The sequence below is a fragment of the Misgurnus anguillicaudatus genome, chromosome 20, assembly GCF_027580225.2.
Source record: "Misgurnus anguillicaudatus chromosome 20, ASM2758022v2, whole genome shotgun sequence".
NCBI lineage: Eukaryota > Metazoa > Chordata > Actinopteri > Cypriniformes > Cobitidae > Misgurnus > Misgurnus anguillicaudatus.
In genome coordinates this window covers 10,679,158-10,699,212 of record NC_073356.2, presented here as the reverse complement: position 1 = coordinate 10,699,212, position 20,055 = coordinate 10,679,158, and the positions used below count along the sequence as shown (strand labels likewise).

Below are 20,055 nucleotides of genomic sequence, written 5' to 3'. Positions count from 1 at the left end.
ATTTCTGTGAACGAGCGGGCGAAACCATACCTTTGGAAGACAACATCACAGAAACGCATCAACAGGACGTCGACGAAGTTGACCCAGAGGCTAGAGAGGAAGCACAGGCTATCCGACTTGCACTGACACAACATCTCGCGGTAAAATTAACAAACTATCCCGATCAGAATTTGTTTCCAGACCCTCATATGTCCCGCCCACTTTTTCAATTGGTTGAGTCTAAAGTTAAAACATGGTGACCAATAATATGTATTACGTTTTAAAAGTACATTAACCCTAGAATTATTTTAAACTTAAATGCATAATAATAGCCAAATAACCATGCTACTTTGTAACTGTGCCAATACAACCCTGTTATATTTCAGCTGCAATAAGCAAAAAAATTCAACACTGCTTCATAACATCTTTATTTGATTCCATGTGATGACAATATTAATGTTTAGGCATTAGGCACTTACAGTACATTTTATATTATGTTTATGTATTGACTTAACATAACAATTCAATATAAACAATTATTCATAAATTATCCAGAAGAAAAATAGAACAAGAAATAAATTATCCAGAAGAAAAATAGAACAAGAAATAAATTACCCAGAAGAGAAATAGAAAGCCATTTTCCTAGAGTAATTTCCTGAACAGGTTAGAGATCTACTACTATAAAAGTTTTTACTCTTCTTCTAACTGGCAATAAAATGAGTCTGGTGTGTTGATATGTGGAGCTGAAGTAGTGGCTTCATAACTAGAGTAAGCTGGTTGATGTTGGTTGGTTGGCATATATTGAAGGCGTGATGTGTGTGAGTGGATGTGCGGTGGTTGTGCATTCAAATACATGTTTTGTGATGTGTGATGGTAGCTATGTTGTGTTTGTGCCTGCAGGGAGTTCGTTAGGGCCCTCATAAGAGACATCCTGCACTCCCTTTCCTGCCGTTCCTCTTCATCTCTAAGTTGTTCCCTCCTCATCAATTCTTCGAACTCTTTTGAGGAAGCACTCATGAACCTTTGGCCCCATTCATCCATCAAGGACCGCATTTGGTCCAATTTTCTTTTCTTGGTTCGACCTAAGCAAATCACAATCATATTTAGAGATTTACTTTAACTTATATTTGTTTAACTGTTTTAAGTTTAAATGTGTAAAGATGATACACTGTGATTTGACAAATTTCAATGGAAACCTGTTACAAATACCTGTTAATTAAATTTTTAAGTGTTTTAAATTCAAAGAGCAAAGCCAGAGAGCTGTTATATAACATATCAATTGTTTATGTGAATATTTAAAGACTATGTAAAAACAAAAATGGATTTACCAGCATGTCTAGCAGTTGGGTTACGGCTTCCTTGATCCACAGTCTCTCCTACAATGTAAAATAAAATGTAAATTAAAGAAATACATTTGACCAGTTACTACCTCATAGAGCAGTGGTTCTCAACTCCCTTCCTCTGGACCCACTGCTCTGCATATTGTGCATGTCTCTCTTATTTAACAAACCTGATTCAGATAATCAGCTCGTTAGGATATATTCCATGAACTGAACTGAGTGTGTCAGATATGAGAGACATCCAAAATGTGCAGAGCAGTGGGTCCCGAGGACTGGAGTTGAGAACCACTGTCATAGAGCAGTGTTCTTTACATGCAACCCTGGAGAGCTGGTGCCCTGCAGAGTTTAGCTCCAACCTTAATCAAACACACCTGAGCAAGCTAATCAATCCGTGTGTCTCAATCAGCTCCCTTGTTCAGTAGTCAGGGCACTGATCAGGGAGTCGGCCATTTTAAGGGCTGTCTCAATCGCAAATTCCGTATATTAAATATAAACACAAATCGCTACACATTAAGGGACCACAATCTACTCAATATTTAAAATAATAATATTTATTTTAAATTGTAAAATAAATGTTTACATCTAAAATTATAATTATTTTCCTCCAATTTCATGCACGGATGTGTAAGAGAATAATGACAGCGTTTTTTACAATGTACTGTTTAAAATTAAGTCGGAGATATGTTGATTTTGCTGGATGTTGATGAGAAACAGCTGTGAGTTATCACAACGTGTTTAAGCAGCCACGTGACAAAAAAAAGGGAACAGTGTCCCAATGTCAAGTGAGCTAGGGTCCTTACCAGTGCCCGAACCTGTGTACACGATATACTGATTCACGACTTTGGGAGCTAGGGAACGAATTGAGACACAGGGAATGTCTTCATGATCACTAGAAAATCACAGGTAGGTGTGTTTGATTAAGGTTGGAGCTAAACTCTGCAGGGCACCGGCTCTCCAGGGTTGGATGTGAAGAACACGGTCATAGAGGAACATCCATCTAAGACACTTATTCTGAAACAAAAGTTACTAGTTACATACATACACAAATGACACACTAACTAGACTAAATATGATCTCACTTCTTGCAAGTTTAAAATGTGTTGCATTTGGCAGAGACTATTATTCAAACCGACTTATAATGCATTCAAGTTTCTTTCTATCATTTTCCTCAAAACCGTTTGAGCACTATTAAGCATCTGCCATTGTTAAAGTGACCGAAGCATTGCTTGACATTGTGATGAGCACCTTGTTTACATTTTTATATTTTTGGGGTCGACAGCTTATAAAAACCTATTTCTGGTTTTTTTTTTTTTTTGGCTTGTTAGCTGTACACCCTGTCACACAGCAGTTTTTAGGCATTATTCTGTTTTTGTTATAAGCCAGAAATGACAAGGAGGCGGCCTCTCGCAATACAAATTCAATGGAGACGGACAGATTGTTTCCCCCTTGGTGGGTGTGGTTTTCAAATTAGAGTGAATATGCAAAACTAAGGGGTAAGGGGAAGGGGTAAGACAGAGAAATGGGATTGGGCCTAAATGCGCTCTATTGCGATTTACTACTAATCTAGGAGCCAGCTGTACTGACGAGATGCGCACCACAAACGCATGCGATTTATTATCCAGCCCTAATTATTAACACTGAAGGCCCATCGTAAGGTTAAGTTTGTGGCTTTTATTTTGAGCAATTTCGGACGCAATGACACACAGCCTTCTCACCCTGTCACCATCATATTGCTTAGTCAAATCATCGCTTATGCCACTCAGACGTTCACCTTACCATTATGGTGGATCAGAAGGTTTTTACAAAAGTAGATAAAGTGTTAGTAACACATCGACATTTTTGGGATTTTAGCTTATTCACTGTTAGATAAGTCCATAGATACTTTTATCTTCTCTGTGCGTGCAGTAACTCTGCCTGATGCACCCACTGCTAGCCTAGCTTAGAACAAAGTCTGGAAGTGAATGGCTCCAGCTAGCATACTGCTCCCAATAAGTGACCAAATAACATGAACATTTTCCTATTTATGTGTTGTGATTTGTATAGTCACACCGTGTACAAATAACAAAGTCCTATGAGACACAGCCATCTTTTACCAGTATATATATACGGGAAACTATTTTCTCAGAAGGCGAAGAACTGCTACTTGCAACTGTGACCGAACTCTCTGCTCCTCACCAGGGGCTTCTCGGGTGCTGCGAGCAAATAACTCCGCCAAAGTAGCAGTGCTTCGCCTTCTGAGAATATAGTTCCCAGTATGTATACTGTTAAAAGATGGCTATGTCTCATAGGACTTTGTTATTTGTACACAGTGTGACTATACAAATTACAACACATAAATAGGAAAATGTTTGCGTTATGTTGTCACTTATTGGGAGCAGTGTGCTAGCTGGAGCCATTCACTTCCAGTCTTTGTGCTAAGCTTATCTAGCTGTGTGTGCGTCAGACAGAGTTACGGCACACACAGAGATGATAAAGGTATGTATGAACTTATCTTACTCTGGGGGATACAGTGAATACGCTAAAATCCCAAAATGTCTGCGTGTTCCTTTAAATAACTGTTGCGCAAATGGCATCTTGCCTTTTGAACTGTGCAATTTGCGCTAACACTTTGCGTTCCGCATCCGAGCCCACCTCTCCAACTGGGCTAGGCGCGATTAACCAAATAATGCCCAGGTACAGACGGAGCGATCACACCTGTCAAACAAACCAGGCTTTGAGGATCACACACGCTCGGGCACGGTTTGGGAAGTGTGAGTGCACAAGTCATTCAACTTCATCTGCCTCTGTAAAAACCTTCTGATGCACACAGCACGATTATGTGAACGTCTGAGCAATAGATTATTTAAGCAATATTATAGACATGGCGAAAGAGCTGTGTTTCATCCTGTCTCAAACGACTCAAAATAGAAGCCCCAAACTTAACATGATGGGCTCCAGTGTTGGGAGAGTGCTTTACATAGTGTTTTCTTCAAAACAGTTGAGTCCTAATGATAAAAGCGTGCTCGGGCATGAATCAATAAAAGTACAGTATGAGTGCAAGTGGGGCAGTAAACTGTGTGTGCCCAAAAAATTAACTTATATTATACTTAACCCAAGTACGCTTATGTCATTAAAAGATGCTATTGTTTTGAAGGAAACTGGAGGATATGTATGAATATGCGTGTGTATTTTCACTAATATGCAAGTTTATTAGACAATTAAGGTTACCTGTTTGTAATGCACCTGAATTACTGGCGCTGCAGCTACTCTCTTCTCCTCCTAGTGAACACACACACACACACACACATCATACTAGTAAAAGGATACACTATATCGTACAGTTATGAAGCATAAAATACCGATTTAAAAAGACTGCATCTTACCTGAGGTCGCTGCAGAGACTGAACATCCGGGCGAGCACACTTCCACAGTCGACTCTTCTACACCAAAGTAGTGAGAGTGACGTTACTAATAATAAAGTTACCGATTTTGTTATTAGCAAACCAATTAACGGGAACTTACCGTTAGGATTTTCCATATCGCTCTCGGGCGACGAAACGTCTTCGCCGGTAACGTCAATCTCTGATGATGAATCGAAAACAAATGCTGGGTGGCAGCTAGGGTTATCCCGCAAAACCCGATCCATCTCTTCAAAAAACTTAAACGTTCTCCTCTCCCGCCCAGAACGATTATTGTGGTCTATAATTTTTTTATAATCAGTCTTCAACGCCTTCAGTTTTATTCTACACTGTTTTGCAGTTCTTGAAACACCATTTTCTGACATTTTTTTGCTATTTCTTCAAAAACCATTTTATTTCGTTTGGTACTGTCCATTTTTCTTTGAATATTTTTGTCTGCCCATATTGCAATTAACAATTTTGTTTCTTGGTCGCTCCACAACAAACCTCTCTCCGCCATCCTGCAATCTGTCTGAGGTAAAATCTAGCAGGCGCCCTACACGGCTATTGGCGGAAGTCCCGTGACGTCATCGTCAACAACCAGTAGTTGAGTTCGGTTGTGTACACACAGCGTGGAATATCTGTAAATGCGGTAGTCACTACCTGCATTTTGCGGGAGTTAATTCGGTTGTAGAATGCGGTTGTGAGTCCCGTAAATTACTGAACTGTGTGTGTACAGAACAGGATTAAGCATTAAAAGGTGAAGTGACAACCGAATTAATATGCAGTGTGTACGGGACCAGTATGTATTAATGCAGTTTAAATAAATGCGTCTCCCCGCAACAGTTGCTAAGAAAAGCTGGGAACGCTTTTGCAAACAGTCTATACAATCATTAGTCAGAAAAAATTAACCAATCAATTGTATGGTGCATGGTTAGTCCCGCCTCCCTAAATGGTGGCCATGTTGGAACAAACTCCGTCCAATAACATGTACACAACACTATGGCAAGTCAGTCGGCTTGTGCACTTTCATGAGCACAAATCATCCAAATAATTTAAAGACGACACATATTCCTATATTTCAGTTTTGTTATGAACAACAGATGGCATATTAGATATTAGAATTTTCATTTTTGGGTGAACAATCTCTTTAAATATGCAAAGGTTGTCGTACTAAAATAAATTAATTTCAAGCAATATAACTTTGATACGTGGTCATTACTTTTTTGCATTAAAAATAAAATTCACTTGGCTTTAAATGTGAATGACCCCTCTGCAGTCCACATCCAAAAGAGAGCAGCACCGAGCATCCAAGTTTTCTCTCTGAAGCGAGGGATTTTCTGTTTGGGGATCTGGCACCCTTCCGTGCATCTGCGTTCGCTCATTGAATTGCTCTGAATCACTCAGTCTTGTTTTATCGTTGCCCGACGCATTTTCTTACCTAAATTGTTCATATTTCTTTTCATATAACTGATATTTTCAGAGGTTCACACAGCTAAGAGGTTTATTTTTAGAAACAAAACAATCAAGATGGGTTGCGCTGGATTCACCTGCTCCAAGAATTCCCTGTGCGCGCTCAACATCCTCTATGTTGTAAGTAACCATATGGACATCTTCATCAATCTTTATTGTAACATTTACAGGGGTATTTTATAAATGAGCACACGAGAGATGTTTTGTATGGCTGTAGCAGTGCTCGTATGAATTATTCAGAGTGATTCTTTGTGTTAAATGAGGCCGATGGGCGGTTCTGGTTTCACCCAGTGTTGCAGAATCCTGTTTCCTCGCAAAGTCCTCTGTTTTTGCAGTCACATCCTGCCTTTGTTCTTGGTTTTGTAGATAGCCGGATTCATTAGACTTATGTCGGATATGCCTGAGTTCTTGTCACATTTTGCATGTACATTAGACACAAACACTGCGACCTTTGCACTTGTTATGGGCCATATAACCTGCTGCGCACCTTTATAGGCCTACACTTGAATTAATATTTTTCCACATTTTGTATCCTAATGGGATTTGAAGACATGTCTTGTGTTGCTGGTTTTACTAGAGGGGTATATCACAGCTGTTGTTGGTCATTCACAAGAAACGATGCCATTTGTTTTCCCATGAATCACTACTGGCTGGCAGAATGATAGTGAAAGATAGGCTATTGTAAATAAAAGTTGGTTAACTTTAAAAAAAAAAAAAAAGATACCGGTTGCCTTAAAATATTGAGATACCGGAAATTCAACTTAAAAAATATTAGTTGACACAACCATTTTTACACAAGTTTTTTGTTGTTAGCTTCATGTGATTTTAACTAAACATTTTTAGGCAACCAGGTTACTTTCTTTTTTAAGTTGTTTTTAAGTAATTTTAAGATTATTTAACCAATTATTATTTTTTTACAGTGATGTGATCTAAGTCACAGTATTTGACAAATTTAACTATTTAGTTTCTAATAAAAGTGCATTAACATATTAAAATATTATTTTATAATATAGTTGGAAAATATCAGTAAATCTGCACACTGAATAAAATGTTTAATTCAATTTACTAAATTTTTTTTAAGGTAAGTGGTCGCAAGCAATTTATTTAAGCTACATCTCCCTTCTTTCCTTTTCCTGACCGACCTCAGATGGTGAGTTTGCTGATGATTGGCATCGCTGCCTGGGGTAAATGTTTTGGACTGGTGTCGAGTTTCCAGGTGGTGGGAGGAATCATCGGGGTGGGAGTCTTCCTCTTTTTTGTTGCTCTAGCTGGACTCATTGGTGCAATGAAGCATCACCAGGTTCTGCTCTTCTTTGTATCCTTTGCTCACAGCGTTCACATGGAGAACATTGTTTAGTATTTTTACAGGTAGAATGAATAAATCATTTTAACAATTGATTACATACAATATTAATGTTGAGGAGTAAATATTGACAGCATGGGTTAAGATTTTCCATTCATGTTTTAGGTGTATGCAATAAGATCCGTGTTTGAAGTGTCCTGTTTCTCAGTGTTGTCCATTGTCAACTCAATACAACTGGACACACGCGTTCAAAAAAAAAAAAAAACTAAACTGAATCTTAATTGTTTAAAATAAAATGGGTTTAATCATTAGATTCTTATTTTATTAAAATAATTTTCATCATTTAATGTTCCCAAATATTTCTAATAGGATATGAAAGCAACAATGTAAATACAAAAATCTAAAATAAACATTTATCAAACCTCTGCTAAAAACTGGAGATTCATTACATCATGTGCTCAGGAGAAAAAGCACACATTGTTTTTCTTCATTGCTTTTCAAACTGAGACAGGATTATGACATGCAATGCATTTCACTCTGTGACCATAGAGTGGTGCAGTTGGTAAATTAATATGGACATCATTGAATTACTGTACTTGTACCAAACAATGGCATAACTACAAAAAAACACAGGAAGAAATAAAATACATTTTACTTTGCAGGCAGAAAGTAATGATTTTGTGATTATTTGTAGTGCTGCCTCACATTTGCAGAATAAAAGTTTTTGTTTACATAGTATATGTGGGTGTACTGTGTATAATAATTATGTATAAATACACAAACACACACAAACGTGTGCATGTATATAATTAAGAAACATTTGCATGTTTATATTTATATAATTTATATTATATATAAATATAAATATTGATTATATAAATATTATGTAAACAAAAACTTTTATTCTGCAAACTGAGGGAGCACACTTTTGGTTATTTTTTTGGTTCTTTACATTTAATCAGTTTGGTTTTTAACATATAGCATATAACTGTTTAATGCAAATTATATTTATTGAATTTCCAGGATAAGCACCTGCACAAACACATAAGAAGTGAATTCATATGAATTCACGCCAAATCTAATTTTAATTCAATTTTTAGTCTAATCTAAGACTTGTTACTTTTAAGAATGAATTAAAATGTCTTTACACACTTGCTGGGTTTACATGGACATTTATAATAATTTTTAATGTTCAATTCGAATGAAAATGCTCCGTGTAAACCCCTCAATCGGAATAAAAAGACCCAAACTGATTAAAAATCTAATCAGTTTGAGAGGGGTGTTTTATATTTTTTATAATCCGCTCAAAAGGAAATGTAAACAATTGATCTGATTAATAACTGAAACTGGGATGCTATGCGCATGTGCAATGATGCAGTATTGGCGTAATGACGAATAACGCAAAGAATAAGCTTATATTTGTGCCATATAAACGCGCACATTAATCCGATCAAATTATTAAGTGTTCATGTAAATGCTATAGGATTTATCAATCAAAATGATTTAATTCCGTTTCAGGCAAAAAGTGTCCATGTAAACGTAGTCACTGTAAAAAAAAATTGGTTCAACTTTTAAAAAGTAAGTTACATGATTGCCTTAATTTTGAGTAAACAAATTAGTTGACACAACAATTTTTACACAACTTTTTTGTTGATTGAACTCAAAATTTTAAGGCAACCAAGTAACTTACTTTTTTAAGTTGAGCCAACAAATTGTTGTTTTTTACAATACAGTCATTTTGCAAATATATCTGCATTTTTTTTGTTTCAGTCCTTAATTCATTCCCAATAGTACATGATCATTCTGTTCCTGGTGTTTGTAGTTCAGTTCTCCGTGTCTAGTGCGTGTCTGGCTATCAATGAAGAGCAACAGGTAACTGTTTCACATTAAATGTTTTTTGGGACATTCATAAATTGACTTACTGTACATCTATCATATGTGCCCCCTTTTCTTTTTTCGATGTATCGGTAAATGGTATTTTATCTTGTCTCATATGATGTAGAATCATCTATTGGAGGTGGGCTGGAATAATTCGCTCACCACTCAGAGAGATGTGGAAAAGACTCTGAACTGCTGCGGTTTCTCACACGTGGACATCAGTGAAAGCTGCGCTGCTGTAATTGATTCTTATACCTGCACATCATCCTTCCGTGTTGTGTTTTTGAGGCTTTGCATGTGTTGACAATATATTGCACATAGGGATGCATCGAAACAAAATTTCAGTGCCGGTATAATTTTGTATAAACGGCAATTCGGCAATTTATGCACTGTTTTGGCCAGGATGTTTTTGGCCTTGATCATCTGCTGTTTTTAAACAATCGTCCGATAATAGAAAAAAAATGCTTTTATCTGCCGATACCGATTATAGGCCAATACATTCGTAATTGCACATTAATAGATGCCTATTTTTAAATGCTGATTAGAATCGTGCAATACATATGTGACATGTGGCGATCACGTTATTTGTCCTTTTATAATAACCCTGTTTTTGTGTATTTCCTGGTTTCCCCTCCATGCAGCCCTGCTTTCATTACAGCACCTGTACCACCTGTGCAGCTAAGATCCAGGAGCACGCTGGGGAGGTGCTGCGTTTCGTCGGAGGGATCGGACTTTTCTTCAGCTTTACTGAGGTCGGCCCCCTAAACGAAACTACCAAGAAATGGTCCCTAGCTGTCACTGGTAGCCGTGGTACCCTTTTAAAAAGTACACCTTTGTATCTAAAGAGTTCATCAAAGTAGTAGTTCAAAGGTATACATATCTGTACATAAATGGTACATATAAGGCCCTCTTTAAAGGGTACTGTCCTAGTGACCCTTGGGACCATTTTTTCAAACATTTTGTCATGAACCAACGCTATCTCACGAGAATTCGTACATATTTTACGAGTTGGCTAATAAGTATTAAAGGGACAGTAAGTTGGGTTTTAAGTGTTTTGTTAATCAAAATCAATGTCTTTATTCATAAATATGTCCTCGTTGGTGTCAAATGACCTCTGGCAGTGATCTGACTTTTCTTTGTAAGCTTAGAATTTCTTCTCTTTACTTACATTGAACGGGTAAGTCCAATGAGGCTTCTATGCCGTTCCGTCGTTATGATAAACTATAATAGCAGAGAGGGACAAAAAGCACTAGCCTACCAATGCGTTTTCACAACGCGTTTTCATTCAGAACATGTGAACTAGCTGAAACGGACAAGGAGATCCGTGATTACATAGCGGCTACCCTAGTTGCAACACGCATTTGGAAAAGCGAGGCGCTAGAGAGCACTGTTCGTTTGAATTCAAAATACAATTTTACCACTAGATGGGGGTAAATCCTACTTATTGTCCCTTTAATTCATACAATCACATTCGTAAGTTTTGGTACGATTTGCCTTTACCCCTGTGACTTTGGGGTCAGGGGTTCAGTTTTGCCAATTAGCCAACTCGTAAAATATGTACGAATTCTCGTGAGATCAGGCTGCATGAACAGCTACCAGAATGTAGTAATCTGAAATGTCCTCAGTTGTCAAGCGTCCTGTTTATGTTTTCGTGTCTTTGTTCTGTTGGCTTTAGATCCTGGGTGTTTGGCTGACATACAGGTACAGAAACCAAAAGGACCCGCGGGCGAATCCCAGCGCCTTCCTGTAAACCAAATCTCACAGCAAAATCTCTTGATTTGTCGCGAGCGCTCGTCTAACCACTGGAGCTTTGTTTAAAAGGGAGTGTGCGTTTGTTTTCACTGAAGAGGAGACCAGTCTGTGTGTTTTTGCTGCTATATATACATATATACACTATGTGCTTGATTTTTTTCAAGAATACAGTGCACAGAAAACACTGTACTGTACTTTTTGAGACTGTGCTTTCGTTTGAAGAATTCCTCTGAATGAAAGAAACATGCACCAAAAACCAGTATGCAGTAAACATAAAACACTTATGGGCTAAACAACATTGATATTTAGATTTTGTTTGATTTTTATTTGTGCAAAAACATTAACAGAAATGTTAAAGCTGCTGTGATCAAGACTTGCGATATGTAAGCATGGGAATATTTATGTTAGCATTGAAAAAATTTATATGTTCTGATAATATATCTGCTTTACTTCCGCTATACATTTCTTAAAAATCACCACTTATTACAATAACTGACATACAAAGAAATTAATCTAAATCACTATAATACAATAAAGATGCAAATAAACTATGAAACATTTATTATATGTTATCAATTTCATGAAAACCTATACTTTAAATGAATTAGACTTCTTAAAGGGATAATTCACCCAAAAAATAAAATTCTGTCATCATTCACTCAACTTTAACGAAGATATTTGAGCAATGTTTGTAACCAAACAGTTGAGCCCCATTTACTTCCATACTATTCCATATTCCTACTATGTAAGTCAATGGTGCTCACTGCTTGATTACAAATATCTTCCTTTGTTTTCAGCACAGCAAAGAAATTTACACTGGTTTGTAACAACTGGAGGATGAGTTAATAATGACAGAAATTTCATTTTTGGGTGAACTATCCCTTTAAGAAGCAGGCTTATTATAAAAAGGCTTATCAGAGTACTGTATGATGGTCGCTGGCAACTTTCATATTACATTGTTGTTTATCTGCCTATTTCATCTCTGTTTTGTGTGCGTTTGTTTTACTGGCTTGATTTTGTGTATTGTTTGGACTTCTTGCATGAATTCGTCATTGAAATGTACATCTATACCCAATGGTTCTGTGAACTATGCTCTTGTGCATTTAAAAATCAGAAATAAATACCCTGAAGACACAGTAGTACCAATTGCATCTTTTGTACGACGTAACTGTTTAGTTTTAATGCAAACGTTTTTCAAGACGGCAATATCAAACCAATCAGAGATTGACACACTTCGGTTTTTTTTTTAACTAACAACAAAGTCTGCTTGTAACCAAGCAACCACACAGGAAAATAGCCGTTTCTCAATCAGAAGTAAGCGGCATATGCAGGCTGTATTACGTCATCAAGCCTTGTTTATTTAAGTTAACTGAGCATTACTATCGCAAGTCATAAGCATATTACAACAATTTGCGCTTAACTAATAATAATAGTCAACTTTATAATTGTTAATATTCTGAAATAAGACAGTCTTGATGACGTATGCAGACTAAATATGCGACATATCCTACATATGACAAATGGATGACGTCAAGGCACCGCGAGAACGATTCAAAATCTTATGCTTTGTCAAATCGCTCTCGCGGTACCTTGACGTCATCCGCCAATCGGTTCTTGCCGAACACACCTAACAGGCTTGCTCGACTTCGTGCGGTGCCGCAAGAACCGACAGCCGGATGACGTCAAAGTACCGCGCGAATGATTTCAGAAATCATATTTCGTCTCGCTCTCGCGATACTTTGACGTCATCCGGCTGTCGATTCTTGCGGCACGCATGCGTTGGCCCCTCCCACCAGGATATTAGCCGGAGACACCGCTAACTGCAAGTGTGCAAGCACTTAAACGTAAAGCGTTCACCGTACATACATGACAATGAGAAAATACACGACAATGAGGAATTTGTTGACTTAACGACTTAATTTATTTGAAATGAACAGGGAAATACATTAAAAGAAAAAATATGAAAGCCTGAATGTTACCGTAACAGAATTTATTCCACGAACATTTTAATATTTGTACATGCCTTTACAGTGCGTCTGTTGCTGTCAGTAAACAAATGACAAAGTAAAAGTGACCCTCAGGGAAGTGCGGACAGTAGGGTCCTGCGTTTGGGTTCACAACTCCGTCTTCAAAAACTTCATGGCTCTTTGCATGTTGCTCAACACTATTGAAAAAGACAAACAATACTTTTAGTGTGATGGAGCAACAATGGCTTATGGTTTAAAAACACTGATTTTAGACTTACAGAGTTTGATGTCGCTTGGCTCATAAGCGTACATGCGGTTGGAATAGCGACCAGTAATGTCAGCCCGGACAGTCATAGAGGGATCTGAGATAGATGAAATTAGATTTGTTATTGATCCACAGATGATTATAAATTAATACTTTAGATAACAATTCAAAATAAATAAAACTTACCAACAAAGAGGATTCGTGGAACATATTGCCCATCAGGAGACAAATGCTTATCTGTTGTCTCGTACTGTAAATGTCATGAACACCAGATTAACACACAAACTTTTACAAAACACAACCCATCTTTAAAAGATTAACATCACTGCTTACTCACCATGAGGTTCAAGATGACAAATTCTTCATCAGCCAACTTCTGGATGTCTTGATCCTCAGCGAAAACCTTCTTCAGAGCTAAAAAAAAATAAACATTATAGACAAACATTCAGTAATTAAAATGCCTCTTGATCCAAAATACACTAAAACTATCTGACAGTAAAAATCTAATATATAAAGTCTTACCCTGGCTGTGTGGACAGTCCTCCAAGTGAAAGATAACCATGAGGGGCTTGTTCCTAATGAAACAAAAAGCATGCATTATAGATGTTTGTACAATATGCATTACACTATTAATACATACATATGACAAATATGTAAAACATGACTGGCATGTTATAATATTAGTTGTAAAGTATTTTGGTAAGTTCTTACTTGGATCGTGCCCAAAACAAGGCTTCCTCATATGTCTGAGCCCAGATCAACTGATCACCCCAACCTAAGAATAAAAGCCGAGTATGAGTGTCTGCAAACCAAAGCATTTAATAATTTCAATGTGCAAAAGAAATCACCTCTGGAAAGAGTCTGTGGGACTCTCTTCTCTTTCTTCACTGTCTTATCTGGCTTTCCCATGGTGGAGGACAAGGCCACTAGGACCAACAGCACTGATAATAATCCTTTAAGCATCTTTGCAATCTACAGGAATAAAGCAAATCAATACAGAGCTGAAAAGGCATGCATTTAATACTTATTTTAAAAAATATATGGTATTTTGATATTCTTATATAGGTATATAAGTTTGTGGATCAGTTCTTACCTGTTCTCAGGTTTCCTCTTTCGGAAAAGTCTCCTGGTCGTGCTATTGCTCTTTCTCTCTCACCTGTACCACATTTATACACCTGTTCTTCTGAGGCTCCGCCCATCTCCTCTTCTGTTCTGGAATGTGATCCTGCACATTCATGCTATTCAGATACAATTTGCAAACTTTCATTTGTCACCGTGCCAAGGCCAGATCAGCAGAGAGTTATGGTAAGTGATTGAGTATTAGTATGATTAGGCTTCTTGTGATTGGCTAAGCTCTGGTCCGTGATGTCAGACGGGGACATGAATGGGCTTTCGTAATTTTTAGCATGACGTGGTATTAGAAATTGAATTATCATATGCATCGATATCATAATGTAGGTTAATTTTTACTGTGAAGCAGGTGAGTTTGCGAAAGACAAATGATTGTTGTTTCTTGCATGACAGGTCAAGAATTTGACCTAAAACTAATTGAATGAAATCTGACACCATCATAAGATGTTGCTGCATTCAAATGAACCCGATCTCTGTTAAAGAATAGGCTGTGTGTGGTATACAGGATTGTAAATAAGTCTACACGGAGTTCACCGGTGAAACCCATCCTTCAAACATTTGCTCAATGAGGCAACTAGAAGGAAGTTTGCTGAATGCATTCACTTTAAAAGACTGACGTGTCCTTACGAACTTAGGAGATTTTTGCATGGCTTCATTGTAACTTTATTTTATTTGCTTTTTTAATACAATAACAATCATTGTTTTTCATTTTATTTATCTATATATTTGATTGAATTTCTGTCTAATAATTAAAAAGAAAAGTTTGATTCTGTTAGTCTAATCATTTGAAACTTATAGATAACTAATATCTTACAGTTAAAGACGTTATTGTGAAATATCCTCTGTCAAGTTTCTCAAAATTTACATGCAAGTCATGGTATGTGCACATGCAAGCTTAAGAAGAAATGAAGTTCGAACTGAAGCAAATATCAAAATTACTCAACACTTTCACAATTAAAAGTACAAAAGCTATCATTGTGATGGTACCTAGACGATGGACCTAAAGAATGCATATTAGTAATTCAAAGGTACCAAATGTATACATATTTGTGACTGACTGGTATATATTAGGACCTTTTTAAAGGGTACAGATCTGTCTCTCTGAAAATAATTTGGGCCTGAAAAGTGCCTTTTCACAAGCAGGTCTGGGATAATGTGACCAGCGAAACATCAATGGCCTCTGTGACAACCAACACCACAGAGATTGAATCAAGTCTTTTTATGACTTTACTCTTTTATGTCTTCTTCAAGTGAACATCAGACTGTCCCTGTATTTCTGTCATTGTGCTAAAGTTGCTATTCTGTCACTGTGATAGCAAGGCCAAACTACAGGTTTATCCAGACCATTCTCATGATTTGCGTATAAATAGCACACAGTGTGAAAAGTCGTGCAATACATACGCCAAATTCCGATTTTGTTTGCATTAGATACGCCAGTCCTTCCCGTTCACTTAATATCGCGCATCTTTATGTGTCGTTTTATGTACTGGTTTCTCTTATTTTTTCTTTTCATTTTTTTTACCATTGCTTGGGTTTGGGGTTAGAACAACTTTTTGATACAATAAATGACATCCCAAACCCCAATTCTAACCCCAACTCCAAGCAACCATGGTTTAAAAATTGACAAAAAATATGGAGAAACCTATAAATTAAATGACATCCTAAAGCAAATACTAAATCTAGCCCTAAACCCAAGCATTTTGAGAAACCAATACATAAAACGACACGAAAAGACGCGCCACATTAAGTGAACGGGAAGGACTGGTGTATCATATGCATACAAAATTGGAATTTGGGTATGTATTGAATGATTTTTCACTCTTTTTGACTCAACGCTGGGTTGAAAATAAACCAGCATTTTTTTTTAAATACTACTACTTGAGTTGTACAAAATTATATTGTACTGAATTGTATACAATTTTTTTACTTTTACCAATATTTGGGACATTTTTAAATATTAATTTTGTTATTTTCCAGTAATAAACGTTATTAAAGGCTAAAATAAGATAAACACAATCCTAGCTTTAAACTTTTTTTTTAATTAAGAAAATAAAAAGAAATTCCCAGCATGCTGCTCAAAATTGTATACAGTGTGAAAGATTATATTGCCTTTATACTTTAAACATGTAATAATGATCCTAATTTAAAAGTGCACAAAACACAAATTCAACTATCATGGTTAATTAATTTTTTTAACAACATGATCAAAGAAACAAACATTTATTCAACATAATGATTAAAAAACTAAATAAAAACGAATCAAACTTATTCTAGCAAGCATTATCCTGATTTTGCACCGACATGTTTGCGACTACGTATAAGTTGAGTGGATTGCTGAGGTGTCCTTAACAGTCATTTATTTTTCCTTCACCCCAAAGACAAAAACTCAACCAACTCATGTCAATATTTGTCCTCAAGGGCTGGGTGCACAGGCCACTCCTTGTCATACACACTGCAGCGGCCATCTGCACCCGACTCCGCCCTGAGAACACGGATCTGTCAGGAAGGCAAACGCAAAGCTAAAGGACCGTTAGGGATTTGACCAGACTACCATAACTGGGGGAGGAAAAATATACAATCTAGTGAAGCTGTTGAAAGTCAAGATAACCTTATTTGAGATGTACAAAGTGGGGGATTTGGAGGTTAAAAAGAAAACAGTGATCTGGGATTATTTGTTCATAATATGGTTAATAATGTGATGTTAGACAATCACGGACACAGAAAATACAAAATGGGCAATTCCATGCAAATGTCAACCTTATAATGAAAAATAAAGTTTTTAGAAAACTAATTTGGTAAATTGGTGAAATCGAATAAAACATGGAAAATACTAAACAAGTTTTGTGTCAGCAATTAAATTAAGGAGGTGTATTAAAAAGTTTGCATAAAATGTATCCTGTTAAACATGTTTTGGAAGAATTTCGTGAACAGGAAAAAATTTCTTTCCAATTTCCTGGAAATTTAAATTAGTAGAAAATTGTGTAGTAGAAAATGGTGTTTTTGATGTGTTGTTGTTTTTTTAGAGAAAGATCATTTGGAAAGTAATGAACAACATATTTAAAGTTATTTATTGTATTAGGAATTGGAAAGTACTATATATATATATATATATATATATATATATATATATATATATATATATAAAACAAAATGGGCCTTTTTTGTAAACAAAATCTGTCACAAGTTATAAAGTACTCCTTTGAAAAAAGTAAAAAAACAAAAAAAGCTCTGAAAACAGTACAATCATCTTTCTTTATTGTAACGGTATACCGGTATGGCGGTATACCATGATATTATGTACAGCAGAGAAAATGTCAGAGCCAGAGTCTACAAATTCTAACCACTATACCCCACCAGAAAAAAAGTTAAAATCTACAGTATGGAAATACTATCCGAGAAACGGATGGGGGGTTGTCCTTGAAGATGGATATGTGGACGAAGAGTGGCTGCAAAAGGAGGCACTAAAGCCCATTTAAGTGATATTACAGATCAATTTAAGTTGATTATACTCAGGCCATATAATAAAAACAATACATTTCACTGACTATATGATGATGTGAACAAATGAATATATACAGAGCAGCATTGAGAGAATTTAATGAGCATTTCATCATTTTTTTGAAGAATAAAATTAAAACAGCAATAAATTAAGAATCAAAGTGAATTTTTTCAAAAGTGTATATTTTTTTCCAAAAAAGTTTGATATAATAAACCATATGTTCAACCCAAAACCCCTTTCTGTTTTTTATTAATTTGAGGGGCATTGTAGCTAATTATTATTATAATAATGAGTGTTTAATACCAGCAAACCGTGAAATCGTGATAGTTTCTGAGATGATTATCATTTTCATGTGGCATTGAGCAAAAATTTTTTAACATTTTTTTATTTAATCTTGTTATGCAATAATAATAATACTGCTAAAAAAGTTTTGAAAGCTTTTCCGTATTATTTTCAATAGCTAAGTAAGTGCAGATTTCATAACTTTTGATAATGTTTGTTGCACATCAAAATTTTAATAAAACAATATTAAATGTTTTTAAAAAGCAATCCCTTTTTCATTCTTTGAGTATTTTTGCTTCTGGTTTGTGCATTTACAGAATTCTTACAAAGTATGTTGTAGTGACACTCACAACAAATGGCTTTTGTGGACCAAACTTAATTTCCGGTAGACTTTCGCATTGAATCAGTACAACAGGCCGTTTTTTAAACGGAAGGCTACATCCTCCGAAGGGCGCATATGCAGGCTGCATACGTCATCAAGCCTGGTTTATTTCAGTTATAACTGAGCATTACATTAACAAGTCACACTTAAGTCCTTTTAGAGTAGATTATAATTTCTGATAACAAGCTAAATAAATAACCAGTTACCATAGTTCAAATCATATCTAATGCTTATCAACAAATTACAGTGAGGTAACGTTATAAAATGACTAAAATTAATGTATAATGTTAAGTACAAAAATGTAATACTTGCCTGGCTGCCAAATGCACACTACAGCGATCCATGCTGTCTCCCCTCATCTTTTGAAAACCGACACTTTATTTTCCAAAGGTACTTGTTCCAGAGGTCAGTTTAGTAGCCAGACCGATAACAAGCACAGACCGAAAGTTAACTTCGGCCGGACGCGTAACCGCGGCAACGCGCGTGCGTCCGATATTTTTCTGATGTCTGAACTCATCAAATGTTTAGGAAAATATAAACACATGAATGCATTCTCTGAGAAATTATATTTAAGTTCTGACTGCAAATGTCACATCCATAATGCTAGAATTGCTCTTATAGACGTTTCATCGGACGCACGTGCGGTGACGCGATACGCGTCTGGTCCGACCTTTACTTCCGGTTTTAGTTTTTTTTAATGGTCTGACTAGTTGCTAAACTGAACTTTTGAACAAATACCTCGTCAAAAATAACAAATGTTTTGGTTTCCTATGTAATCTACGTGTTGTTTATTTTGCTTGTTATATTAATAAACTATATGTTTAAAGTACTTATTATTTGTTATAATAATGTTATTAGTAATTTGTTATTTAATGTTATTAGTAATAAGTAATTAAATGTTATTTATTCTTAGCGGAGTTTACTGGAAGTTGCGTGTTGACCACAAAAGCCGCTTATATATGTTACATTGGACGCTAATACACTTTGTCTTATATGTTCCTTGTACTTCATATATGACATTTCTGAATAAAAAAAACTGTTACATCTGACGCACACACGTTGTCACGGTTATGCGTAAATGAAACTTCTAGTCTGTTTGTTGAATGGTCTGGCTAGTTGCTAAACTAAACTCTGGGACAAATATCTAATCGAAAATAACAAATGTTTTGGTTTCCTAAAGACGAGGGGAGACAGCGATCATGGATCGCCGCTATGTTTAGGGGGGTTTTGCAGCCGATCTGTAGTTAAGATTATATAGTTCACATTTTACACAGTAAAATGTATTTTCTGATACACTTTAGCTATGATTTGAACTTGCTTGTTATCAGAAATAATTTCATTCACGTTTGTTCCATGAAAGCTGTTTGTTAATGTTGTTACTGCTAAAACTCTCTATATAAATATCCAAAGACAAATGTAGGAACCAC

At 36.1% G+C, this 20,055-nt stretch overlaps 3 protein-coding genes and 1 long non-coding RNA gene across 6 annotated transcripts; 2 read left to right on the top strand and 2 right to left on the bottom strand.

The window, feature by feature from the left end:
• LOC141351418 (uncharacterized) lies at positions 1-962 on the top strand. The gene is made up of 2 exons (XR_012359674.1): positions 1-140; positions 880-962. It is a non-coding gene; the product is annotated as an uncharacterized lncRNA (long non-coding RNA).
• LOC141351417 (uncharacterized) lies at positions 135-5,508 on the bottom strand. Of its 3 annotated transcripts, none has more exons than XM_073858100.1 (5): positions 4,821-5,508; positions 4,682-4,738; positions 4,542-4,577; positions 1,308-1,355; positions 135-1,061 (listed from the first exon to the last, which is right to left on the bottom strand). In XM_073858100.1, exons 1-5 carry the CDS (start codon positions 5,080-5,082, stop codon positions 670-672), a joined length of 795 nt encoding a protein of 264 aa, XP_073714201.1. In that variant the 5' UTR covers positions 5,083-5,508; the 3' UTR covers positions 135-669. The 3 variants fall into 3 exon arrangements, with proteins under 3 accessions (XP_073714201.1, XP_073714202.1, XP_073714200.1); XM_073858099.1 differs by having other exon boundaries at positions 328-1,061; positions 4,527-4,577; XM_073858101.1 differs by lacking the exon at positions 4,542-4,577.
• Positions 5,509-6,026: 518 nt separating this feature from the next.
• Positions 6,027-12,236, top strand: tspan13b (tetraspanin 13b). The gene is made up of 6 exons (XM_055219581.2): positions 6,027-6,289; positions 7,317-7,484; positions 9,264-9,344; positions 9,475-9,588; positions 9,992-10,102; positions 11,026-12,236. Exons 1-6 carry the CDS (start codon positions 6,227-6,229, stop codon positions 11,098-11,100), a joined length of 612 nt encoding a protein of 203 aa, XP_055075556.1. The 5' UTR covers positions 6,027-6,226; the 3' UTR covers positions 11,101-12,236.
• A 764-nt stretch (positions 12,237-13,000) lies between these two features.
• Positions 13,001-14,567, bottom strand: agr2 (anterior gradient 2). The gene is made up of 8 exons (XM_055219582.2): positions 14,428-14,567; positions 14,183-14,306; positions 14,046-14,109; positions 13,857-13,909; positions 13,672-13,748; positions 13,521-13,584; positions 13,348-13,431; positions 13,001-13,266 (listed from the first exon to the last, which is right to left on the bottom strand). The coding sequence occupies exons 2-8, from the start codon at positions 14,295-14,297 to the stop codon at positions 13,217-13,219; spliced, it is 507 nt and encodes a 168-aa protein (XP_055075557.1). The 5' UTR covers positions 14,298-14,306; positions 14,428-14,567; the 3' UTR covers positions 13,001-13,216.
• Positions 14,568-20,055: the final 5,488 nt, after the last annotated feature.